This window comes from Musa acuminata, chromosome BXJ3-6 (assembly GCF_036884655.1).
Source record: "Musa acuminata AAA Group cultivar baxijiao chromosome BXJ3-6, Cavendish_Baxijiao_AAA, whole genome shotgun sequence".
Classification (NCBI taxonomy): domain Eukaryota; kingdom Viridiplantae; phylum Streptophyta; class Magnoliopsida; order Zingiberales; family Musaceae; genus Musa; species Musa acuminata.
In genome coordinates this window covers 5,376,414-5,402,777 of record NC_088354.1, presented here as the reverse complement: position 1 = coordinate 5,402,777, position 26,364 = coordinate 5,376,414, and the positions used below count along the sequence as shown (strand labels likewise).

Genomic DNA, 26,364 nt, shown 5'->3' with positions numbered 1-26,364 from the left:
ATGATTTATTTTATTTTTAATATTTCTTAAATTATACCAATAACATCATTTTTTAATATTCTTAATCCAAAAAATTATCGATAACCATAATTAATAATGAGATCTTGATCCGACAGGAAGGATATATGTAATAAACATAATACATTCTAATTTAGACAGGCCTAAGGTTACATTTGAGAATATATTTATATCTTTAATGTCTAGCTGAAAAAAATGATTTGAAGGAATGTGTAATCGTTAAATACCTTTGGAATAAATAATAAGTAAATAAATAAAAATAAATGTATGTATGTATGTAATCCTATCAAAAAAATTTTATGGCTAGATATATAATAAATAATAAACATAATAATTAAAAAAAATATAAAAAAAATTAAAATTAAATAAATAAAATATTATTGTATAAAAAATATAAATCACATTATTTTTAAAAATTACATTAGCATCGTAAAAATGCTAAAATGTTAATACTATCATAAAGAAGCATAAACATTTGAGCATTTTCAATACAACATGATGCGATTTTTTTGAAAAATATCAAATGTCAAATTATATTCGAAATGTATAATAAGCTTTCACTACACATTTCGAATATATTCCTAAACACACATTTCAAATGTATAATAGCCTTTTATTATTACAGGATTAAGATCTCAAATCTCACCTTCATTACTATTACATATAATAGCATCACAATAATTTCTTTAAAGATCAATGGTAAATGCCCTATATATGTCATTGTATATGCCTTTAGCACATAGTAAATTATATATCCTTGTAATGATGGAAACGAATTTAGGAGTAATATTACTATTGTACCATGGTGTACCTATAAATATAGAGATCTTGACTGGGAAGGAACAATAGACATAACCTTACTTCTAAATATAATGAGACTGTTTCTATGATTGAAACACGCAATAAGAACATTGGTCTTTCAGATCATAAAAGAACATTTAGTTGTGAACACACATGAATTGCACCCGAATAACTTATGAAGACACCGTTCATGATTGCATCCAACAAAAATGATTAGGCATGGCCAGGTTTGGACTAGGAAATAGAGCTACTTAACAAGGATCAAAAGCTGGAAACATGTTTGAAGTCAAAAATTGGAACAATCTACAGCCATACAACTACTTTTAACACAATCAACAAGTAAGAATATGTAACAAATCACATTGAGTTTTAAGAAGAAGCTGTTACCAGGAAGATGCAAAATTTGAAGTTTGTGGCTATCCCAAGGATGCAGGCATGAGACACAATTGATCAATGCATTTGAGCTCTATGAGGTTAGATCTTTCCAAAGGAAGCAAGTCACCTATGATATAGATACTCCAAATCATTGACATTGTAGGTCTGGTTACATGATCTGCTATTGCAAAAAATGCTGCATACAGTAACTTCTTGCATATGATCACAAGAGTTCATGCAATTTTTACAGCATCACATCCCCTTCAAGTTCCAAAGATCCACAGTCTGGGAAATTTTTCCATCTGATAATTAGATCTACCAGCTACTACTACTGCTAATACTACTATGATGATCACTCAAGCAGCATGACCTTTTATAAGAAGGGGGGCTAAGAACCTGTCTTTCTCCCCCTTAACAATCGTTTCATAATAAAATGCCCACGGTAGGTCAAAATAGCTGATGACATTAGATAAAGTCACTGCATAATGAGGAAGTTGCTCCTGGAAGGTATATACAGTGAATGTTATTTTGAGAGAGCTTCTCTCGGCAGGTTGAACATTGCTTCTCTGACAGGATGACACTAGTGATGCAAGCTTTACAAAACATATGTCCGCAAGTGGTTGTCGCCTCCCTCATTGTGTCCATACAAATAGTACATCGTAGTCACACCTGAACTACGTCACCAGGAACACTCACCATAATGCAGATGCAGAACTACTATAATCAATAATGCTATAGAACAACAAAATGTTGAATCTATGATCAAATTAAGTGTAAGGATGGGACAATTAGGGCATGGTTCGGACCAGAAATTAGGTTCACAAAGTTTGGAAAAGAGGAGAAAATTAGGTACCCAAAATTTGAAAAAGGGTGGAGGATCTTGAAAATACAAACAAGGAAACGGAGGTTCCAGAAATTCTATTAAGCTCCATAGTAGATGCATACAGCAATTTTTTTTTAGATGTATACAACATTAAAGAAAGAAACAGCTATGAGTGACAAGCTAACTATGAAAGAAGAGCTAGTAACTTTGAGCTTTCCTGCATTCAGTTCCTTCCCGGAGTTCATATTTCAGTTAAGTTACAAGAAATAATCATCTGGAGAGGAAAAGATTCAAAGACATATCTTGCCGGAATTCCATGCATTTGGGCCTTTCGATCTGTCTTCTGACGTAGTACTCCAGCCATTTAAACTCCCAAGATACTGATTAGAAGCTGCCAGAAGAAGGAAAAGCATTAGATAAATGCTGCATTCGAATGTAAAAGATTGGAATTTACAGACGAGGCAGTCCGTGACAAACTAAGAAGATGTGGTATTAATGATGAGAAACCAAAAATCATATAAGATGAATTAATGTAGAAAACCCTAACTGCATAGTAACAATCATGACAGTTGCTTGCTTAAGGAACTAAAACTTGACCAGTTAGTTCAATACACAGATTCCAAACATAAGACAAGTATGAGCGGGAACAAATAAGAGGGATCTCTTTTGATTGGAATCAACTACAAACGATCCTTCGATGACTTGGAAGACAGTCTGATAAAGAAAAGCCATCCTCGAACCTTACAAAATTTTACTACAAACTTGAACTCTCAAATTATGAAACTTAATAATAAAAGAACTTGCTTAGCCCATGGTAGACTCATGTTAGGACACTAAGACACCAAATAGATTTAGAAAAGCAATCTAAGCACTCCCCAACATGGATACTGAAGATACTTAGGAAAATCAGTCCAATGATTACAGAGATTCAGAACAGAAAATCTACTTCTTTTTCTGGCCAAGAAAAGAATTACTATTGAATAGTCATTATCTTGACCAAGTCCTGGGCCTTTTAGAATTGTTTCAGGGATCATTGAATTATATAGAGCCTTAGGATTGCAAAGGTATGTTTGTTTCACAATCTATAAGTAATCCACCGAAAATCTAAAATGAAAAAGGGGAACATTATGCAAAAAGATGCTTCAATCACCTCCAACTCCAAGCCGAAGTTCTAGATCATCTTCTCAATTGCAGGTGCACATGAACTGGAGTAACTTGAGTATGGATTGAACCCAACCATCTGCAACATGACAGATTAATACTAGTCTAAGCAAGCACCGACAGAAACCTCAATGACCAAACCCTGAGAAGAAAACCCAAACAAGTAGTATCCTTAAACAAGCCGAAAGATTGCGGTCCTGTAGAAATACCTCTCCGCAAGACGCAGGAGGATACATCCTCACATCGTCATCGCCGTCTTCGATCAGTATAACAGTATTAACTCAGGACAACCCCTTAAGCGACTTGCTGCCAAATCTGGCATTTGTATAGGGTAGACAAGCCAAATCTCAGCTCGAGATCTTGCAATGTCTCCGTGCTCGATCTCGACCTACCCATCTCACAATAAACCTAAAAATCACCTAATTGGTAAGAGAAACCACACGATCAAACCACAAATTAGAAATTTTACTAGGAAAAACAAATCTTTCTCAGTCAAAGTCACCAATCTGTCACTACCTCGTGGAGCAGAACTAGGGGAAAAAAGAAAAGGTGGCAAGCCAAACACAACGGAGAACGAGATTCTTCTGTGTGCGAAGATGAACGACAAAAGAGCTGGGATAGAGGAGGAGACTACCGGAGATCACATGGGAACGGTCTGAAAAGGTCGAAACTTTCCGAAGATCAGAGATCTCAAACAGCCGAAGTCACCCAACAATACCATAAAAGATCGAGGAAATCGACAAAAACACGAAATTACACATTTTCCAATCGAATGACATCCTTACAGAAACCGGAATCGATGAATCATGCAGCGAAATCGAAGATCCACTACGTCTCCAGTAGCGACAAGAAACCTGGACGTGCTCGCAGGTGACGGGATGGGGGGAGCGGTAAAAAGAAAAAGGAAAAGCTTAAAATATATATTAATTAATATTACATAATTAAGCAAAATTAGTCCGAATTTTCCGGTTGAGCCTTTGGGAATCATCAAGAACCCAGCGCGAATCTTATGGCAGATCACGGTGAATGTTGATTTGAACGTGGACGTTACAACAGGGCGAAGTCGGGGCTGTGGTCGCAAGTCCAAGTGGAATTAGTGGAAGACTTAATTTGGAAGTCGGACCCACCACCTTCATTGATTCGCCCAACTATGGAGGCGGAATTCTACGTGCGGGCCTTGACCGGCCCATGCGCAACGTAGACGGCGGTAGGTCAACGGTCAAGACTCCGCGTCTCACTCCATCCGACCAATCTCTTTAAATTTGGTAGACACATTAATCCCTTGGAGATTATTATTTATGTCGACAAAGCATTTAAACAGAGTCTCTTCACTAAGAAAAATAATATCCTAAAAATATATTTTTTATTTTTTTTAACAAAATGTCTCATTTTTAGAATTCTCTAATAGTATTTTCTTTTTTTTGGGTTGGTTCTTAGGATAAATCGATGTAATTATAATTTTTTATATTATATTATAATATTTTCAGTAATATTAAGAAAATATTGTGTTATAGTGTTTTTTTACTATATTACAGTGTTTTCCTGATATTGTTAAAAACTATAACATAAGGTTAAAACACCGGGAACCAAGTATTTTCATAAAATTTATATATTTTTATATTATTGTTAAAAAAATATTATAATTAGATTAATTTGTCATAAGAAGTGATTCAAAAAAAAAAAGCAAAGTGGTTGACTATCAAATCAAAAGTATTTAAAGTACTAGGAAAATATCATTAGAAAATTTTAAAAATATATCAGATAAAGTTTTAAACCCTCAACTTCAAAAAAGAATTTTTTTTTTTTTTTTTTTTAGTATAGCGCATGAGCTTTTCGTGTGTGTGAGAGAGATTTTTGAAATAGTACCTTATAAAAAAAAAAGATCATTTTGCTCCTTTTGTGTGTGTGTGATTTTTGAAATAGTACCTCTGACAGTGAAAATATTATTTTGTTATTTTGTGTGTGTGATATTTGAAATAGTGCTCTAGTATGAAAAGATCATTTTGTCCAATTTTTTTCGTGTGCGTGTGTTTTGAAATAGTGTCCCCGACATTATGAAAATATCATTTTGCTTTTTTTTCATGTGTGTGTTTTGAAATAATACTCTGACAGTATGAAAAGATCATTTTATCCCTTTTTTTTTATGTGTGTGTATTTTGAAATAGTGCCATTAAAAAGATCATTTTATCATTTTTCATGTGTGTGTATATGTGTTTTGAAATAGTGCCCCTGACAGTATAAAAATATCATTTTTGCCCTTTTTTCATTGGACTCGTCATCACCTCCGTTGAGCTTGCTGACTTAACTATTGCCCGCCTCAACTCTTGCACGAGATGAAGACGGCGAAAGTGTGCACCTCTCTCCTTCTTCTTCCCCTACGATCAATGATAAGAGCTCACGGACCGCCTCATCTTCTTCTTCACTCGTAATCAATAGCGTAAGGGGGCAGGGGGCACTTATGAGCGATGATAAAGGCACACAAGCCCCCTGCTCTCCTTTTTTCCTCACGCTTGCAATCGTCCTCTCTCTTTCCTAACTCACGATTAACGACACACCCTTTTTATTCCTCTTATATGATCGACGATTAAGATTGTGAACAAAGGGAAGGGACGAGCATTATGAGTAACAAAAGCTACGAACAATTATTTGGGACGAAGAGGATAGACAAGCATGACAAAAGCAAGATAAGACGTAAGACAAAGGATAATGGTCGATAAGATTAAATTATTATTAAAAAAAATCTTCGTTGTTTCATGATATTTTTAAATAGGAATGCTGTAAGAAAAAGTTTAAAAAGTAAAAAAAATCGTATATATATACATATATTGAAAAACTTAGAAATCAGGGGTTTTCCTGATAAAATCACCCGAATACAATATAAGTACAATAATTGCAAGACTTCATAGTGACGTGATATCGACGGACCGAGTCAATGCACCGCAAGGCGAGACCGGGGAAACTGACCGCAATGTGAACGATCAAACATGCAGCTGGTGGAGGACAAGAAGCCGCAACTACGCGTGTGAATGCAGAAGCGATCGACGGATGTTTCGGAGATGTGGTCAGCACGATCCTTGTAGGTATCATTTTTGTACGACGATCGTCTTGCATCACCGCGGTCGTTCCAGCTTTATTGACCCGATTAAACTAGTTGCTTATTTCACAGTTGACGAAACCCCAATTGCATCGATGCCGGTGTGATATTTCCTTTGAATCGCGTGAACATTGTCTCCTCGTCTTCTTCTTTGACCAAAGACATGAGACGAAGTAACCCTAAATAGAGACCGGAGAGCTGCCTGCCTTCCCCAATCTACCATTCCCTCGAGAGGTTAAAAAGCAAGGAATTTTCTTCTTCTTTCGGGTTCAGCTCCGATCTTCTCCTCTGCTTCTGTGAACTCCGTATTCCGAAGGTTAGGGGTTTTGAGTTTGATTCTGGGAGGCGAAAGAGGAGGGAAGGATGAAGTCGCCGCTGAGAATGTTTCGAGGCTTGAAGCTTGGCAGGCAGGAGGCCAAGGAGGAGAAGCAGCAGCATCGGCCCCCGATGAATATGGACGATCTTATCCAGGCCACGCAGGTAATTGTGATCCTCCTATTCTTTGAGGCATATCTACGCATTGAAAAAAGCGGCGATTTTTTTTTTTGGGTGGTTTGGTGGGGAAGGATTTTATTCTGCGATTTGTGGTAATTTATTTTTACTATTTCGAAAAGCTCTTATCTTTTCCGCTTCTGATATGATTTTCGGTGCTGCATCCCTTCATTTCACAAGTTCAAATCATTTGTACTTCATTTTGTGTATAATTTTTGTCCTGAAATGATTTTTGGATTTTATTCTCCAACTTTCAGTTCATCTGATCTAACGCAATTACCAGTTTCAGCAACATATTGTTTGCTTTCGACGATCTTGTTCATGGAAGTGACTTGTTACCTCCAAACGGCATTTATGTTTCTTTCCGGAGCTTTCTTTTTGGTACCAACACGTTCAATCATTCAGTGTGGGTTACTGATAAAAGTTTTAGAAACTCTGTGCTTTGACACGTTGGTAGGGATGGGAAATAGGTAGCTCATGAGTTGGCAAATTTTGATGGGAAGAGTTACGCAGAATGTGGATATGAACCTTTTTCGACAGTATTATAAATGAAGAATTAGTTTTCTTCATTGCATAGAGAAATCATTCATCATCTTTGCAGTACTATGGATGATACAGCCAGATGTTTTTTTTCAAAAAAATCAGCCTGGAACCTGCCATGCGTTCTTTACTTTATTTAATTTCTACTTGGCATATTTTGTTCATCATTCTAACTTTCCAGCAGCTTTCTAATTTCGCTATATGTATATTGGTGCTTTAAAGTCCCAATCATTTCAGTTGACATTTATGTATGATGGTGTTAAGTTGTGTAATTTTTCCCTTGAAACTTGTTGTAAGTTTCGAACAATTTACTCAATAAAACAATAGGGTGTAATTTGTAGGATATACCACAAATAAAGGATAGTTCTCAACAATTATAACAACATCCATACTGATTGGGATAATGATTGATCTAAAGTAAAGTAATTCCTTTATACATAGGCATTAAGTTTGACAATTTGGTGCTGTCTGTTGACAGGATATGCAGGATATGAGGAGCTGCTGTGATTGCATACTGTCTGCATCAGCTACTACTGCTAATAATGCACATGGTACTGGTTCATACTATACTTTTGGTTTAAAAGTGATGTGTAGCTCATCATTTCTAAATAATACACTTAAGCAAATTGGTTAGTTGGGAAATAAATATGCCTAAATATTTTTATTTATCTACGAGTTGAATTTTAACTATTTTTGTACCTTGGTTGTATACAAAAATTATCTAATATTTATCTTTTGAAAAGCGCAATTATTAAGATGTTCGACTTTGACAATCAAGTTTGAGTTCAACAGTCGAGTAGTTGAAGTGTGAGCAGATTGCCTTAATCCAAGTGTCAAGATACCGAAATTTCCAACCTGTCTCATGTTCCAAATCGACTACATTGACACTTCACCTTGGGGATAAGGTGAATCAAAGGCATAGGGAGTTGTCATGAAGCAATTTGGATTTGTACCATGTAAATCTAATGTCCAGGTCAAGACAGGCGAAGATGTTACCATGTTTGGCCAATATATGGAACTGTTCGGTGCTATTTAAGGTTGAACAAGGTGGCCAACCCTGTTTCTGATAAGGTTTGTCACGGTGGGTTACGTGGGAGCTAACATTGGCTGCTGACTTGACATCTTACGAGGCTAATTTTTGATCTGAAAATGACTGGAATTATATCAAATAGATTGGAAAGGCTCTAAATGGTTGCAAAGACTTTTAAACTAATTAGAAGAGGTCTAAGCAGGACTAGAGTAGCATAAAGTGTTTTGGTAGGCAAATGGGAATCCTAATCCCACTAGAACCGCTCCAAACTACTCACCCTTTTAACCCAAACTAGGGAGGAGTAGCACAACAGTATGATAGTGGTATTGTAGCAGTACTGTAACAGTACCATTGTAGCACATTGATCTTGTATTTTCTATACGTTTCTAATAAATTGAATATAGATTTCTAGACTAGTTTAGAATCCTATTTATAGGCATGGATGTATGTCTAGTGAGCTTCTGTTTAGACTACTGCATTCTCTCTCTCTGCATTAATGAATTAGATTGGTTACTAGAAATCCTAGTTGACAGTTCAGTTGAGAGACTTTTACCTCTCCCTCTCCATGAGTTGTGGTAGACTTTCTAGAGGTGTACTACGGTTTCATTATGATGAGTATAGTATACTGCTGTATTTTGAATCTATTTTAACTTGGTATGTGCTATTTCAGAGTTCTCAGAAGCACTGGAGGAACTGGGCACCTGTTTACTTAAGAAAACTGCATTAAATGACGATGAAGATAGTGGTGAGCAAATCAAACTTTGTACTTTCCTGCAATTTGAATTACTATGCCAATAAAAAAATATAAATTGGTTTGGTTCTTCTGGAGTTTATTGTGTTTCTTATGGATATACTTACTTTTTTATGAATACGTTAAGTCCACAAATCTTGTGGCTCAGCCTTGCCAAAAGTATTCAATGCAGTCTGAACCTAAAGATTTACCTTAACCTAAAGATTCGAACAATCGAAATAGCACAATTTTTTTTTTCCTTTCCAGAATGGGCTTGTGGAGAACACATTTTTTAACATTGTTTGGATCAGTACTTATGATTCTTTTAGTTTGTTCAGCTCTTGGACTACCAGATACGTATTAATTATGCATGCAGGTAGGGCTTTAATGATGATGGGAAAAGCACAATTTGCTCTGCAGAAAATTTTTGATGTCTATGTGAGTCATCTATGCTGTGGCATGAATACAACAAATTTGTCGTCCATTATACCGTAGTGAATGCTTTGGTGGTGTAAGTTGATCATTTTACTCTATTTTACAGCGCATCCATATCTTACGGACAATGGATAAGCCATCAAGGTCCCTTCTTAGAGAGCTCGAAGTTGTAGAGGTTTGCTTCTTGTAGCAAGTACTTTAAATTGGATGATGATAATATATATGAATGGTCAATTAGAGAATTATTGTACTGTTCATCGTTCATACTAAGTTGCTCGGTATTTCTTATGCACCTTGACAAAAGGAGCAATACTTACCAAGCATTCCAAATTGGTTTAGATTTTTAACTCATTTATTATTTTCTGTCGATAACATCCTCGTCAGGTCATCACCAACTTGAAGATGGTTATATAGAACCTTATGCAACTAGTTGGATAAAAAATTTGATGCATTTGACAGTTAAAGATATTGTTTCTCTAAGCTAAGCCTACTATTTTGTCAAGGTTATAATAGCCCTTTCAGATGTTGATTTTCATATGAAATTCACTGATGATATTTTTCTCATTGATAGACCAGAGAATAGAGACCATATAATCTGGAGATTCCAGAATAGACAAAACTAAATCTAAATAGGGAACATCAAATGGTAAATTAAGCAAATTATTGATGAAATTTACACAAATAATATTCAAGATACCAAGCAAGTGCTTTTCTTGCCTTGTATGCTTAGCAGTAAAGGAATATAAAAGAAACATTGCATATGGATTTAGGGCAGGGGCATAGAAGTGGAGGTATGTATTATGGTTCTTATGAGCACTTGATGCCCATTAAAGGGTAATACGTTAGGTCTAATCATGCTTTATGAGCTGGAAATATGTTGGTAACTCTACAATGTGTCTAATGGGTGCAACTACATTTGCTGATGCTGGAAGTGATGGTGTTGATACAAAATATAGAATGACAAGTTGGATGCACGTAATTAGGGATAACATGAGGAATAACAATTTGAAGTGGTCCATTCGTATGTGATTGATGTAGCTTGGTTTCCAAAACCATAGAATGAATAAAAGGTGAAAAAAAGGGAATGAAGCAGGAAGGTAAAATTTTTGTATAATCTTTTGGTTTCAGTGATTTTGGAGTCGAGAAAAATCTGATGCAATTTGTATCTGATTGTCTGAGGTCATTCTTATTATTTAGGTTGAATTTTGTTCTGAAGTGGCTGCTGCAGTGTTATAGTGGATTAGCTCTTTGGCTCATTAGGAGTTTAATGGTTAGTGGTTTTAAGTCTGTTCAAGTCTCTCAAGAGCTTTAGTGCCATGGTTTTAGTTATTTCATTTCTTTGTGATATTCCATTGTTTACTGCACTGAAGTTTTTAACTTGCATTTTTTGACTTTCTACTGAGTATTGTTATCACATAAGAAACTGTTTATCTTGTTTAGGAAGTATAAATTGCTATTTCTTAGGAAGATTATTTGTTGCTGCAGGAATTGAAACGTCTTTGTGACAATAAAAGGTATGAATGAAATTATTAAAATGTGTCTTCCTCCTCTCTTAAGTGTTTTAGTTCTTAGGTTTGACTTCTCCTCTTCAGAGAGATCTATAAAAATATGTTAGCGGCACATAGAGTCAAAGGGAGATCAAAGTGTTCTAAATCTGAATCTATCTCATCAAAGGAGTTGCAAGAAGCTCAAGCCAATTATGAAGAAAAGGCAGCCTTATTTGTTTTCCGATTGAAAACATTGAAGAAAAATCAATTTCAAAGTCTTCTTAAGCAAGCTACTAGCCACCATGCTGCACAGGTAGTTATCTAACTCATGCGTCAATAACATGTTATTTCTTCATAGTAGCAGAAACTTGTCTAGCATACTTATTTTTTTTCTTTTCTGGTTGGTCTTCAGCTTAGTTTCTTCAGGAAAGGACTGAAGACTCTTGAGATGGTTGAATCATATGTTGGAGCAGTTGCTGAGCGACACCATATCGATTACCAGTTTAGTGATCTTGAATATCTTGGCTTGGACTATGATGATGATGGTGATGATGGAGGTGATAACTATTGTGGTTATGATGGCAGTGACAACAGGGAGCTAAGTTTTGATTATCGAAAAAATTTCCAAGAAAAAAATGTTATTTATACATCTAGAAACTCCATAGAGGTAAAATCCTTAAGGCTTTGTTTTGTGTTAATTCTAGTTCTACTATGTACCAATCAATTTCCTACATTTCCTTGCTGTTAGAACTTGGATCATACTTATATATGTTGACATCATCATTCTAGAAGAACATTTGCTAATATAGGGATGTTTAGTGGCTATTACTTGCTGTAAAGCTGATATGAATTAATGTTGCTTGAAATTTCTACCTTGGAGTTATGCATTGATATGGTGCATGGACAATACATAAAATCATAAAGAAAACCTGCAATAAGCCTTTTTTGTAATTTTATCCATCATGTGCATATACATCAAGGATTTAAATATCCATCCTAGACCGATTTCGATAGTTTACCAGACTGATATGATACAAGCATACAATAAAATAATAAAAATGAATTGATCAACAATATCATCCCATATGTTTCACCATATGGTTCTTGGTTGGACCAATAAATATCCATCTGTATGTACTAATCAGACCAGTACTAAGAATCTTCTTATAACTCAGTCCTCCATTCCTTGATAGTGTCAAGATGTTGATAGGTTTTTACATGAATTTTAGTCAAAGTTCCATATCATTGTTTAGAAGCATGATGATTAAATGATATCTGGAGATGTTCTAGGATAAGTCCAAAGTAGATATTCTATTGTGGTGGACCTGTAACAATGTAGGTTTGGAAAGATAGAAATACAGTTTACAAAAACTTTTAAGTAGCTTCCTGTAAGGATAATTATGGAAATAATTAAAGTTTTTCAACACAGCAGCAAAAAGCTATCATCTCCAGAGTATTTGGGGCCAGCTACATGTTCCTTTTTTCGGAGCAATACATCTCAATTAAACTTGGAGCAGTCAATTTCTTTTTATTGTTTATAATAAAGTCTTCTATGTTTCCTCTTGCCATCCTTGCACCATTCTGAATATGCTCATATCATTCTAAACAGTTTTCTATCCTTTTGTTCCAAAAGAGCTTAATCAGACTGCTCATTAAGCTCAAAAGAGCTTAATCAAAAAGCATTTCCTTTTCTTATTTTTCTAAGAACCATGCACATCCACCTCAACATTCTTATCTTGGCTACATTAACTATTTTGAATGTCCACCATTGCCTAGCCCAGTGAATGTGACATCTGTCACCTTCATGAGTTGCTAGGGTTTGATTCCTTGTATGGATATGGTTGAACATCAAAATAAAGATTTAACTTTTAGAGCATGTTGTAGTTTAACTGCACATCTCTCTGATCCATAAATCATAGCTGACCTGACAACCATCTCACATTATTTTAATTTGGTGGGCATGTGACGGTCAGACAAGATGTCCGACACCCTTTTATCCACTTAAATTGTGTGTCAACCTCTTCGTAACTGATGAAATCAGATGCTTGTCTACTTCAATATACCCATATATGCAAGCCACCTCATGCATCAGGTAACTGTGCTTGAAATGAGTAATAGATGCTCATGTTACTATTCACCCTACAAATTAGGCGAAATATCTTATCAGCTTAATCATGGGTCTGTTAATAATTAATAAGAGTAAGCCTAAATAAAATAGAAGAAATGTATTTTGTTGTAGTTTTTCTTAGAACCTAGAAAAACATGAAACTGCTTACTCAAACTTACTGCCATATTGGTGTGTCACATTTTTACAATGACATGTGAGCTTTAACATCTATACTTGTAACTTTGAATTGTCCATAAATATCGACAGTATTTCTCTAGCCTTAAACGTTGATATTGAAAGTCCTTATACTTGCATAATAGCATCCTTTCTGGCTTTTTTTTTATCTGTTACATCACAGATCTGGAACATTGGTTTATTATCTATCTCATATTACTACAGCATGCTTGGAAAATCAGTGGTGGTTATTTCATGTTTTATTTCATTTGTGCAGGAGAGTCCTGAGAAAAGCCAATTAGATATGCATTGGAGACCTGGGTATTGCTGCCAATCAGCACCAATTTTTGCTGTTAAGAAGCCTGATTCAACAGAGAAGATAGGAAAACCATCCTTATCAACTAGAAAGTTTTGCTCTTATGTTCTACCTACACCAGTTGATGATAGACCTCCAGAATCAAGTCCCAGTACTGCTCCTTACCTTGAAACAAAGGGTAGTTGGTCAACACCACTGTGGCATTCATCTCCATTAGAGGCAAAAAACACTGTAAAATATTTCAAGGAGAGTGAATTGCCCAATCCCACGAAGTCTTTAAAGAACTCAATACTTAGAGAGAGCAATATTTATAGTGGGCCCATCAGTATGCCATCTTATTTCTCAGAGAAGCTGTCAGTGCCACAATATAATCGGCAAACAGCTTTCGGTATGAATAATTTAAAACGACAAGCCTTCTCTGGTCCATTGAGGAGCAAATCATTTTCAAGCAAACCTCTATTTTCTTCTCCTAATTATAGACCTGTGGAATTTCCCTCTGTAGTCTCTTCAGCACCCCAACATATGTTGAAACCTCAATCATATGTTTCTCGAAAGGTGTCTCCTAAAACCTCATCACCTCCTGTTTCATCTATAAAAATCAGTGAGCTTCATGAACTTCCTAGGCCTCCAGTTGATTCAGAGAAGACAACAGGGCTATCCAATTTGGTTGGTTATTCTGGTCCCTTGGTCTCTAAAAGCCAAGTGCTTACTGCAAGAAGGAATATGCCATCGGATTTTTCATATAAGGCATCACCATTGCCACCACCTCTTGAACCTATGGACCGCAGTTTCTCAATACCTTCTAATAGTCAAAGAATACCAATACCTACAGTTGCTAGGTTGTTGGTGTCTCCTTGCAATCCAGTCACAATAGAAGAAATCACTTCACCACCTCTCACACCTTTATCTCTGGTGACAAGACTTCCGGTATCAACAATTTCATAACCGATTGATTCAGTTACAAAAAAAAGGTAAGTGGTTGTTGCTAAGAGCCTAAGACCACTTTTTTTCGTTCCATGTTCCAAAGGTAGCTTTTTCAATTGTTTAATATTTTCTACATTTTTCCTCATTTAGCTCATTTAGAAATGTGTGTAACAATTAGTTTAGATTGAATTTTTGCATGAAAAGCATGTGAGTTTGTTAGACATATCAGTCTTATTCCCTTGCTACAGATTTCTTTCCTTGGAATTATAGGAAAAAACATCTTATCTGTTTTGAGGTGGTGCATAATACTCTGATATGATGCCACCGCCTTCTTTGTTATGCAATAGGATCTAAGATCCCTACCCTTCTATAAAAGTCTTAATAACCATTAGATAATGGTTTCTTACTTTTTTTTAGTGTACATCCAAGATTTTCTTTTCTTCTTCAGGATATTTTCACTTAATTACATTCCTGCATTTCAAGTAACTTACATTATTTGGGTGTCATTGTATATTTCACTGGTTAATAAGGTTGAGTATTTTGAGAAAGATGTTGTAAGTTCTAGAAGGCCAGTGCACAGTATGCAGATTTTATAGGTTTTTGTTATGGTATATGTTAAATTTATGGAACACACCATAAAGGATGTATATGAAGTATCAATTAGAAAGTGACAAGAATCTCAAGTGTGGAGTAACAATAGGAAGCTCATTATATGATTTACAGGTAATTGAAGCCATTTAATACATGTCCATGCAACAGTTCAATGAGGAGGAAAGAAATATGCTAATTGCATTCTGCAGGCTGTTTGTACACAAATGAGCCTAGCTCTACATATCAGCTGCTTGAGCCACAGCTTAGATGCATGAATGCGACTTGAGATGTTAAATGAATTGAAATTCACAAACTTGCATCAGGCGAAGGGAACTTAGTAGAATTTTGTCAAAGTTGATTCCGGATAGGAAATTACGGAACCAATTTGCTATTTAGATAACTTTATTGCATAAGCTTCCAATAATGATCAGCATGAAGTCATATAGTTTATATATCAACTGTTGATTGAAAGAGGTTTGATGATTCCTTTTATATTCTGATACTTACAGTGGCATGGAACCATTTGACTAATGGGACCAGTGACAATTAAAATAGACGGCATAGGTTTAAACGGATCATCTGCATATATCTTAATCATACTGCTAATATTATGCAACGCCAAAATAGAATATTAAGAGGCTCTTTGGATCATCTTCTGTATGGTTTCTCTGCTACAAGGCCTCTATCACTATAGATTGCTAGATTTAAGCACACACATCACACGGAATGGAAAAAAAAAAGGAAGATGGTTTCTCACTGGTTTAAGAAAAAGAGGCACACATGCAATAAAAGATGATAGTAACTGAAATACATGTGGCGAAGATTGATGGATAGCTTCAATTGAATGCGAGGATAATGTTGTCCTCGGGCACATGCACAAGCCTCACCGAGGCAAGGTGGATTATAGTAGCAGATGCCTTAGCTGCAGACCTACAAGATTTTGAATAACTAAGTTTCTAGTATGCAACTGAGCTCTTCATATTTTTTGTAAGCTATGCTTAAATCAAAAATCGGTTTGACAATACTAGACTAGTCAGATGATGTTATTTTACTCTTTGGTTTCAGGATACATGCGATGGAGTACTGCTATCACCACTCATATATCTTCGTGCGGTTTGGTGTAAATTGCCTGTGCATTCCTAGGTCCTGATAAGTATAAGTTCCCTAAAATACCGTTGTTCATCATATCATAGTTCGGTATTGAGCCGACATTAACTGACGTTACTTTTCAGTCATAGCCATTTAGTTTGGACTTGTAGATAGAAAATTTTCATTTTTTTGAAGGATGACGAGTACCGATGGGTCATGCCGTCCAAAAGAATTTTGAATGTCGTTTGTTTGTCCAGAATTTCATTGAAATTAATAGGTTGAAACACTTCACTGTTTCAAATAAGTTCTTGTGATCTGTCCCTGTAAAGTTCCTGTCCTCGGTGCAGGCCATGTTTCTACTGCAGTGGATGGATTCTTTTCAATGCTATCAATGGATTCATATATCAACAGGACATCCAAAAGGACAATATGATGCCACGGGAATTTGTGATCACATACCGCACATTAACCACTACGATATCTCCTGAGAGACATTAGAACATTAGATGTTGACAAGGACGAAAGCCAACAAACAACAATGATGAATATTCACGATTGAAGGGTTTTGGCAGAGTTTAAAACACGCAAAACAAGAGTTTCTCGAGGTTTTACTATGCATTACAATCTGTTCATCTCCCAAACACTTCAAAGAAAGATCATAGCCAACAACACATTAGAAGAGCAACAGCAGTGATGAATGCAGTAACATTCCAATATTTACATTCCAACAATGAGACTAGATAGCATCTTGACATTTTAAGCTTTGGTAGAAATCATGAACCGGCCTTTTATGTATGGTTCTGCGAGCTGACTCGATCTCAACAATTTTTAAGCTTCAGTAGACTTCACAAACCGGCCTTTTACGCGCTTTCTGGAGTCAGCTCTTAGCTTCCTAGACTCGTAACGAATATGCTTATCATATCTGTAGATGGAACAGATTAAGCAAATTTCAGAAAGGTAGCAAATGTACCATTGCTGTATCTTGCAAGAATATCATTGTGCAGAGAATTAAACGAACAAGGAAGAACGGAAACAAACAGTATCGGACCTGCGGTTCTTCCTTTTCTCTCTGTATCGCAACACAGCATTGCCCCTGTTTTGAGACAAGAAGTTGCTGTCGGTGTCATTTTTCAGGTTGATGGGTGGTTCTCCAAAGATCTCTTTAGTTTCTCCAGCAGTTTCCGAGTCATGTAATGGATCTACAGGCCTAGCCATATCCAGTCTCTTACCATGGAAGGTGGATGACCCTTGGCTTGCTGCATTCCTTGTGTTTTTGTGCCATCTGCTGGTCACGTCCACCTTTTTCCGCTGGAAAAGGCAAGATAATGTATCTGCTCATGATATTGACACTAATACAACTTTCACTAGAGAACAACGCAATGAAAATCAAGATACCTTTTACTAAATAAGAAGAACGAAAGTTTTCTTGTGCCAACTTCATACTATCAGTAGAAATTTTTATGAAGTACATAGGATAAAATGAAGGTGCTAGATCTAATAATTTATATTGCAGCCACCAGAGAATTATCCACCATATAACAAAAAAATATAATGGAACCAACAGTGGCTAAGAAATAGTAACTAGAATTGACAAACTTCATCGATGCATGGGCATGAGATGGAAGTATCACTAAATGTGGTAAGAAATAAGTCTCCTGAACAATCCACCAATCACATGACTATTATTTTAGCGGTAAATGCAATCTGCTTGAAGGAACAAACTCGGCAACCATGGATAAGATTCTAAAATCTCATAGATAAGATGCATTTTATGTTGGCTCTGTAACTTTTCAATATTTACCACCTACAGTGAGAGGATCTTTTTTGATGTTGAACGAGCACAAATCTTTCAAATGCATTTGTATCATTCTTGAGGTTTGCTGGAATGTAACTGAGCTCACTTATCATTCATACAACTACGTCACATTATTTAGTTTTAGATGTCTTTAGTCTTCTACTTTCTAACCACCGAGAAAATTCACTCTCTCCAGGGAACTGGTTGTATATTTTTACGCTCTTCAAGTATAATGTTAGGCTATATGGTAATATAAATCCCCCATGAGATAACATAAAAACTGATAAAGATGTTGTCTAACTGCCCCTTATCATACTTGATATCATTGCCAAAACTCAAGTTTTCTTCTACTAGTACTTTACCTAGTATCAAATGGAAAAAAAAAGGAGGAGTAGAATGGAAGTTCAAGATCAATCTTAAAACTCACGTAAGAAAGTATGCCTATCTAAAAAAATAAAAAAGATTAAAACAAATCAGTTCAATATCAAAAAATTCCAATGTAAGATAACAAGAGAAAACCAAGGTAATAAAACTATCTAACAGCAGATTCAATGCACATTTTAAAATCTTAAGCTCAGTAAAGTTACTAAAAGCTTGATTGCTGGAAAGATGAAGCAGGAACAATGATGAAAAGCTAAACATCTAGTTTCATGCTCTATTGACAAATGTTATAGGTTGTATTGGCTGCTGAATCAGACAAAAGTTAATAGTATACCAAATACCTACTGTATCCCATATATGTTTGAAGGCCAAATATTCTTTGTATTTATTAAAAAACATATTATGAGCTACAAGGAAATGCAATGGATGTATAACTTGCATTCTTAGATGTTATGTGACAAATGTTTGTTGATAAGACCTCATTTGATGAAAGACAGCTTGTGTCATATATATCTTCCAGGACATTTGTAGCTCCCAGGGAACTTTCTGTAAGAAGTTCACTGTAGCTCTTGATCATAAAACCATTACTATTTGTCCCAAATCCCACTTCAAGTGAAGAGTATTCAGACTGATTTCTAGTCCTTCCAGAATCAAAATCCCATACCTGCAAGGAAATAGATAGAGTATTTCCATTAAACTAATAAATTAACTGAACCGTGAAGACTCAGAAATGTACAAATAGGAAGGTCAAACTAAAGTGCCCTTGAAAAAAGGTAAGACTGGCAAAGATGGATTCATGTGCAAATATTAAAATAAAAAAAAGCATCTTCAGCAAGAAATCAGTATTAGAGTAATACAATTTTTCAGATTGCTATTGTCTCATCTAGACCTCGTTAAATATCTCAACAATATGTCACAGTTAATCAGAAATGCATGTAAAAATAATTTCTTCCTTACATAAACTCGTTAAATATCTCAACAGTAAGTTGCAGTTAATTAGAAATGCAAGTAGGAATTATTTCACCTCTTCTATACTAAAAAGTAGAACTTAAAGCTCTCCCGGTTGTATTGTCTTAAAATTACAGCATGCTTAATCTACATGGTACATGTTAAGTAGCACAAATGGCATATGAACTTACAAGTTAAGCCGCAAGAATATCATGTAGCCAAAAACTGCCAGTTACACAACATTGGAAACCACAGAGAACATTCTACTTCATGGTCGGATTGCTACTTTGTTTGATCAGTTGGCCAGCTCTAAATCCAATTAGTATTAGCATAACTGATGGTTCTGCTTTGGTGTTCTTGGCAGAACAAATAATTCCAGCTGTCACTAGATCTGGAGAGGATCTGATTGTTCTAGTCATTAGATGGATGTCGGGAAAGGATGATAAGAGGGTTTAATGAAAAAGCATCAACAGTATAGGAAGTTCATAACTCCATCATATCCATCTTTCTTCATGAATTTTAGCGGTGAATAGTAACTTTTGCATATTTGTGTCTTTTGTTCTTTGTTTATACTCTTTTAATTCAGTCCCTCAGTGACAGTCTGATGAAAGTGCCACCATGATGATTGAAGACTGTTACCCTCTGCCTTAAGCACTAATGACCTTCGCAGTTCATCCATACCAAAGGACAAATACGAAGAAGACAACAAATCATGATTTTGTTGGTCGATAGCTTTAGCGGCAAAGAAAACGAAAACACATATTTTGGTAGCACTCTCCTTCACTAACATCAATGTTTACTGCACAAAATCTTCCTCTGTGATTTTCCACAGTCCTCCTCGGAGGCTGCCTGTTACTGGTTGATAGTACTATGCTCAAATATGTTATTGTCTTCAAAGTAATCTTAGATGCAGTAAAACATGCGATTCAGCAATTTTTCTTAATCTTAATACAGAATTCTGTTTTCTGTTCTTAGTTATATCTTCCATCAGAGAACAAGAATGAAGTGAAGAAAAGACCATTAGTTTCTAACCTGAGCAGCATGATCTATGTGATCATGATCCCACACCAAATTCTCTTCCTCCATTACCCGATCGCTCTCCTTGAGGGCTGCGCGCGCAGAGGGTTCCATCATGAGCAACGAGGTATACCCCATTTGCTCCGTTCCCCTTCCCTTCTCCTCCTCCTCCTCCTCGTCCTCCCGATGGTCATTCTTCTTGATCGGCGTCGTTTGCCTCCACTTGCATGACCCCTCCGATTCCCTTGCGACCAACTCCATCAGTTGCCGTAAGAGCGCTTGTCTCCCCTTCCCACCCGTCGCCGACGAACTCTTATGCCTCTTGGCGCATGGGACATACAGATCTTGGAACAACGGATCGACGGCCGGCGTCGCATCAAGAGCGAACCAGTCATCAACAGAGGTAAATTCGGTGGGGAGGCAAGATTGGTGGATCTTGGATGCGAGATCGAAACCCCAGGCCGCAGCGAGCTCAATTGCGGGGAGGCTTCCAGAAAAGCTCTCGATAGCGGTGCGCGGGTGGGCTGAGGGGCCGAAGGCGGCGTGGGTGTCGTCGTCGCAAGCGGCGCAAAGGGCGAGACCGTCGGCGGCGCAGAGGGCGACGGCCGGCGCCGCGGCGCAGCTGTCGCAGATCGGGGCGCGAGTGTGCCTCTGCGATAGGGCATTGGCGGCGTGGACGTCGGCGTCGCAGGCGAGGCAGAGCCTAGCGGCGTCGGCTCGGCAGTAGAGCACGGCAGTTGCCGCCTCGCCGCAGTGGTCACAAGGCAGCCCCTCCTTCCGCCGCCCGCCCCCTTCTACGTCTTCCACTCCCATCTCCACCGCCTGAAACCCTAACTCCCTCCCTAAGAACAGCACCGAGCTCTTCTCTTCCTCCTCTTCTCGTCTCATACCGAGAGAGACCAGCTCAAAAGCGAAGATATTAAGCGTTGCACAGAATCCTATACAAAGTTCACGGTGAACTAGACCATAGATCACGTCTCACTCACGACCACGTAAGATAGTCATGTACCAGAACGATTACGTGGCAGAAATTTAAGCGGAGTGTAAGATGAAAGAGGGAGAGGGCGGGCGGATCTCCCACGAAGTCGTCGGTGGAAAATATCATGGCCTTTTTGGCTGAGGTGGCAGAAACGGAGAATCAAAAGAAGTCAAAAGAAAAATTGAATTACCGGAATCACCCTTCAACTTTCATTGAAATCTTTAGTCTCTGTGTTATCTACTGTTAATGGCAGTCAACTGAGGATTTGTTGGCTTCCAATTGCTACATATATATTTGATGCCAGTGGTTTCATCATTCTCAATATCACATGAGTTTTAGTATAAAAATTATAATGATACGACCTTATATGATTAGCATTCTATGTTAATAACGGATCATGTAATTTTATTTTTTGATTAAATTTTTATTGTATTTTCTTTTTTTAATGGTTCTTGATAGCTAGTTTCTTTATTCACTGCATGTTTCTGCCTGCTTAAATTATATTATCGTTGGAAAGATGTTATTCTTTCAATTTTTCATAAGAATATTGTCATGGGAAATCTGATTGGATGGGTTTAGACAAGACATTGGTAGGGAATCAATGGATAATTTGGATTATTAATGATTGTTGAAATAAAAGGCTACAGTATAAATATTGATTTATATCCACATATATAATTATCATATAGAGACATATTGGGCGTATCACCAAATGCATGAACCTGTCAGTACTAGTGATGAAGATGAGCCATCGACGAGCGATGAAGAGTAAGCAGGGCTTTGATGATGCTGTCTTTCATGATTGTGATTATGAGACATGCATTTATACTGCAAGAAACAATACTTTAGTTCACATACTTAACGATGATTGGAGAATGATGGTTGGTCTGTTGAAGATGACGCAGGAATACTCCCTCAATGCAGCTCTCCCAGGGGATGGCAGATGAGAAAGAACACTGGAAGCTCAGCTTGGTGGAGCTGCTGCTGCTGCTGCTCCTGTCTGTCACAATAAATGCAGTCTTTAATTGATGGCTGTGGCCTGCAAAGGCTAGGGTTCTCACAAGGCGCAAGCCTGGGATCATTGTTGGGGTGGGGGAACAGTGTGCTAGATTTCTGATTCCTCTTGGTTTCTGCAATCTGTGTCTTCCCCCTCTGCACAGATTCCTTTCTGCCAACCCGAGGAAAGGTTCCTTTGTCTGAAGCAATTAGATGCGAGCCATCCACTTTATTCTCTTCTCAGTCTACTAGAGATAAAGATCACCATTTCCTGACAGCCAACACCTTTATTTGTCTGCTTACTGTGTCTGCCTCCCTTGTCCTTTAAGAGCATAAGAGCCATGAAATAAAACATGATGCATGATGCTGAGCTAGATTGACTGCGTGATTAGCTTAGCATCCACAATATATATTTGACTTTTAGTTCATGAAGTAGTTGTCATTGTTAGATAAGATCAGCTAATGATCTTGGTTAACTATGCTCTCCGAGGCAGATTTGGTTTAGCAAGCTTTGTTTGAGCTATCAGTTTCAAGGTAAGATAAGAAAGTTGAGTTGAAGCTTGGATTAATAGTTGCATCATAGTTGAAGATAGATTTTGTCCTTGTGATGCATCATCTGAGACTGGAACAAAAATATCACCTACTTCAAATGGAGATCGGCACTGGAGAGAAGAATTGCGGCATTGTCGTTGATATCCAAGTGTAGATATCGCAGGACAAGCTGAAAAGATTTCAACTTGCTCACAAAAGTCCGATCTTGTCTTTCTGTGTTGATCCAGAATGCAAGAACAAGATCGAAGTGTGGAGCAGTTCAGACGCAGCCATAGCGGCCAAGGTGGAGGAGGCCGCCGCCGCACTTGGGGCAGGCGTCGACGCTCTTGGGGACCATGAAGTACATGAAGCAGGACCTGCAGCCGGCGGCGACGAGGATTTGGGCACCGCCGGGGTCAGCTACAGTATCAGGGGGAGAGGAAGAGGAGAGGGAGGAGAGGCAAGAGTTGGCGGTGTCGACGCTGCTTTCGTAGTCCTCGCTACCGCCTACTCTGGAGCAGCTGTCATCGGAGGAGGAGATCTCTTTGCCGGAGATGTAGCTTGATGAATATGTGGCGGCGGCGATGACAGCAGTCCGGGGGTCTTTCCTGGTCTTCGTGCCTGTCTCCAAGTTGATGTAGTAGACTTCCCCCGTCTGCCATAGAAACAGAGAAATCTCAGCAAATGTGCTTTCGATCGAGGAAAGAAGCAGATGCTGATGAGATCAATCAATCCAACGACAACACAAGAAGACGGGATCGTAATGAGAAAAGGTTGCTGTAGTATCGATCAAAAGACGAGAGAAACTATTCTATTTGCTGTCAAAAACGTCACCTTTTTCTTCTCTTCCTCTTTCCCTCAGATCAAAGGAACAGTCTTTTTAGGTGGAGCACGGAAAGGAAGGATCTTTCCGCCGGGAACGATGGCGAAACGGCGTTTGGGGGACGTGAGTTGGTGCATTTATGATCGATGATTGCCGAAGAGAGAGAAAGAGGAGGAGTAGGAGGAGGTGGAGCATTAAAGGAGGATCCCCGTACCCGCATGTCAAGACGCTGCTCCCACCGGTAAGGAAGCGCCGTGTCGGAGTTGAGCTCCACCATGACTTCTCCCGAGCTCTCATCGCTCGCCTCCAAGAGATGCGCGGCCACCAACGGCGCCGGCGTCAGCGGCAGCGTAGCCACCCCTCCGCTTCTCCCGATGCTGCAGCTCCTGAGCGACGCAGCGATCATCTGGATGTTGGGAGCCGTCATGGCCTGAAGCAAAACGGAGAAGGGGAAGCGAGACAGAGAGACAGAGAAGAGAGCCGATTCAGTACTGGAAGATAGCCGGTTTTAGACGCGATCATCCCAATATATTCTACGAGCAAATCAAGAACAGTGGCTTCATCGAGGACTGGGCGTAGCGTTGGTGCTTCAGGAGAAGTATAAGCAAAGCATATACATGGGGGAGTTGGAAGGACAAATACCAACAATTGAGATGACTTCTTTGCAGTGTCTTTGCTGTGTATCATGCAGCTTTGACTGCTACGGCAAAGAATGTTGACAAAAGAAGAGATCAATCAAGACCGGATTTTGACTTTGTTGACCATGAAGAGCTCGTTGGGGTAGAGAAGACTTCTACTAGGGAGGGGGTGGGTGCTTAGTTTTGTATGAAAGCTACAGGGGACAGTGGTGGAATCTTTGCAGTGGCAACAGTCCATGGAATAGGAGACAGTGGTGCATGAGCCTTGGAAAGAACAAACAATGGTGTGTTTTGGTGGTCACCTTGAAGAGGATGACTCCAATGGGGTGGCCTGATGGCCTCAGATTGATGTATGCAGCTCATTGGTTCTGCTTTGCCTCAAATCAAACTATCCTTTTTCTTTCCCCCCATCAAGTTGGATGCTGTATTGAGACAGACAAAGAGAGAGAGTAATACTCTCGATGAATCCACGTCAAAATGGATAAAATTAAAATTGACTTATAAGAATCTGATGAATATATTATTATTAACTTCAGTTTAAATATTTTGATCAGTGATTTAAACCAAACGAAATTGATAGATTAGTTAGCTCATCATGTCGTGACATTTGGTATCAAAGCCAAGCATTTGGGCATAGTGAGAGGGCTCGATTTGGTCCTTCTATTTTTTTAATTAATTATAATCAATTTATTTAAAAAAATAAATATTGATTTAAAAATAATTCAATATTACTCTTAACATATTTTTTCGTGTGAGATTGAATCAATCAAGATTATATAATAAAAAATATTTTGATAGGGGATGCCAATATTATTATCTATCGTAAGGACAAAGATGAATTAAACAGCAAAGTTCAGATTAATCATTTCTTTAGGGAAGAATAAGACAAACAAAGTGGTACAATTAAATGACAAGTTAGCAGTTTACAGCTCATCGGGCAACAAATGTTTAAAGCTCGATTTGTCCTCTTTCTCTATGATGGGGTTAGTTGATGCCCATTGAGCGAGACGGAGGTCAGCGAAAGGCACACGTGTGCAGGACAAAAATTTTCTTTATCCTAATTAGTGATTGGGTATATTATAATATTCATTTATCAAATATTATAATTATTTTTTTTATCGAGATATATAAATTAATTAACGATAAAAAATACAATATCAATTAATTATTGTCCGATGCATAATCGTCACATAGTATCTAAAAAGAAAAAGAAAATACATCATCCGATGCATAAACAAAGATCTAAAGTAAACGAGCTTCCATTTTAGGACAAAGAAAAATAATCGTAAATACTCATCTTTAATATTATAAAAAGATATAGACTTATCTTTTTATAAAAAGTGCTCTTACTCATTTCTTAAATTACTAATTTAAATATTGAAGAGATCAACTTAAAAAATCTCTTTTGATCCCGGTCTTCGTTTAGGTTGCATCTTGGAAATTCAATATTTCTATGTCGAAGACATCTCGATGATTCTAGATTTTTTTATTATAAACAATATGGTTTAAATGCATATGTGAGTGATGATATAATGATTTTTTAATTTTTTAATGAATGAAATAATAAAATCGATATATTTTTTACTCTCCCATTCTCTTTCATTCGATTAATATATTGAGTGACTATCGTATTAAAATAAAAAATATATTCTTTTAATGGTTTCAATACCAAAAATCTCTCCTAAAAATCCTATTGAGCAAACAATAATAATAACAAAATAGTAAAGTTCAAATTATTCAAGTCACTTATATGAATTATTTACCAACATCGAGTTACATTAAAAAAAATAATTAAATTAAAATTATTTAAATCTTTAATCATAATTTCCAATAAAATTTTCTTATATCATCCATCCTCTTCTCTGATAGTACCATTGATATTAATATTAATAGTTTCTTACATTGCTTCACCACTTATTATGTGACAATTATAATATATGATTTTGGTAATATTACCATGTTAAGCATGGTTACATTAATTCACCCAATTCAACTTGACCTAATTCCTATTAGATTCGGGTTAGACTCAAGTCAACATGAACTTATCGGATAAACCCCAAATATATAAA

The 26,364-nt window shown here is 37.2% G+C and overlaps 3 protein-coding genes and 1 long non-coding RNA gene across 9 annotated transcripts; 1 reads left to right on the top strand and 3 right to left on the bottom strand.

The window, feature by feature from the left end:
* Positions 1-2,081: 2,081 nt before the first annotated feature.
* LOC135640008 (uncharacterized) lies at positions 2,082-4,070 on the bottom strand. 3 transcript variants are annotated; one of them, XR_010497123.1, is made up of 5 exons: positions 3,964-4,062; positions 3,695-3,833; positions 3,388-3,597; positions 3,168-3,257; positions 2,082-2,408 (listed from the first exon to the last, which is right to left on the bottom strand). It is a non-coding gene; the product is annotated as an uncharacterized LOC135640008 (long non-coding RNA). The 3 variants fall into 3 exon arrangements; XR_010497122.1 differs by having other exon boundaries at positions 3,695-4,070; XR_010497124.1 differs by having other exon boundaries at positions 3,388-3,586; positions 3,695-4,070.
* A 2,037-nt stretch (positions 4,071-6,107) lies between these two features.
* On the top strand, positions 6,108-16,591 carry LOC135586418 (uncharacterized protein At2g33490-like). 3 transcript variants are annotated; one of them, XM_065156590.1, is made up of 11 exons: positions 6,108-6,254; positions 6,345-6,752; positions 7,783-7,855; positions 9,005-9,079; positions 9,441-9,502; positions 9,606-9,674; positions 10,985-11,013; positions 11,092-11,299; positions 11,399-11,653; positions 13,545-14,554; positions 16,164-16,591. In XM_065156590.1, exons 2-10 carry the CDS (start codon positions 6,636-6,638, stop codon positions 14,526-14,528), a joined length of 1,872 nt encoding a protein of 623 aa, XP_065012662.1. In that variant the 5' UTR covers positions 6,108-6,254; positions 6,345-6,635; the 3' UTR covers positions 14,529-14,554; positions 16,164-16,591. The 3 variants fall into 3 exon arrangements, with proteins under 3 accessions (XP_065012662.1, XP_065012664.1, XP_065012663.1); XM_065156592.1 differs by having other exon boundaries at positions 6,114-6,254; positions 6,330-6,752; XM_065156591.1 differs by having other exon boundaries at positions 6,114-6,258.
* A 117-nt stretch (positions 16,592-16,708) lies between these two features.
* LOC103987091 (zinc finger protein CONSTANS-LIKE 14) lies at positions 16,709-21,236 on the bottom strand. Its single transcript, XM_009405287.3, has 4 exons — positions 20,344-21,236; positions 18,842-19,027; positions 17,236-17,495; positions 16,709-17,109 (listed from the first exon to the last, which is right to left on the bottom strand). The coding sequence occupies exons 1-4, from the start codon at positions 21,214-21,216 to the stop codon at positions 17,016-17,018; spliced, it is 1,413 nt and encodes a 470-aa protein (XP_009403562.3). The 5' UTR covers positions 21,217-21,236; the 3' UTR covers positions 16,709-17,015.
* Positions 21,237-22,593: 1,357 nt separating this feature from the next.
* On the bottom strand, positions 22,594-24,400 carry LOC135582115 (protein CURLY FLAG LEAF 1-like). 2 transcript variants are annotated; one of them, XM_065154233.1, is made up of 3 exons: positions 24,150-24,400; positions 23,872-24,063; positions 22,594-23,489 (listed from the first exon to the last, which is right to left on the bottom strand). In XM_065154233.1, exons 1-3 carry the CDS (start codon positions 24,342-24,344, stop codon positions 23,115-23,117), a joined length of 762 nt encoding a protein of 253 aa, XP_065010305.1. In that variant the 5' UTR covers positions 24,345-24,400; the 3' UTR covers positions 22,594-23,114. The 2 variants fall into 2 exon arrangements, with proteins under 2 accessions (XP_065010305.1, XP_065010306.1); XM_065154234.1 differs by having other exon boundaries at positions 23,872-24,308.
* Between the last annotated feature and the right edge of the window lie 1,964 nt (positions 24,401-26,364).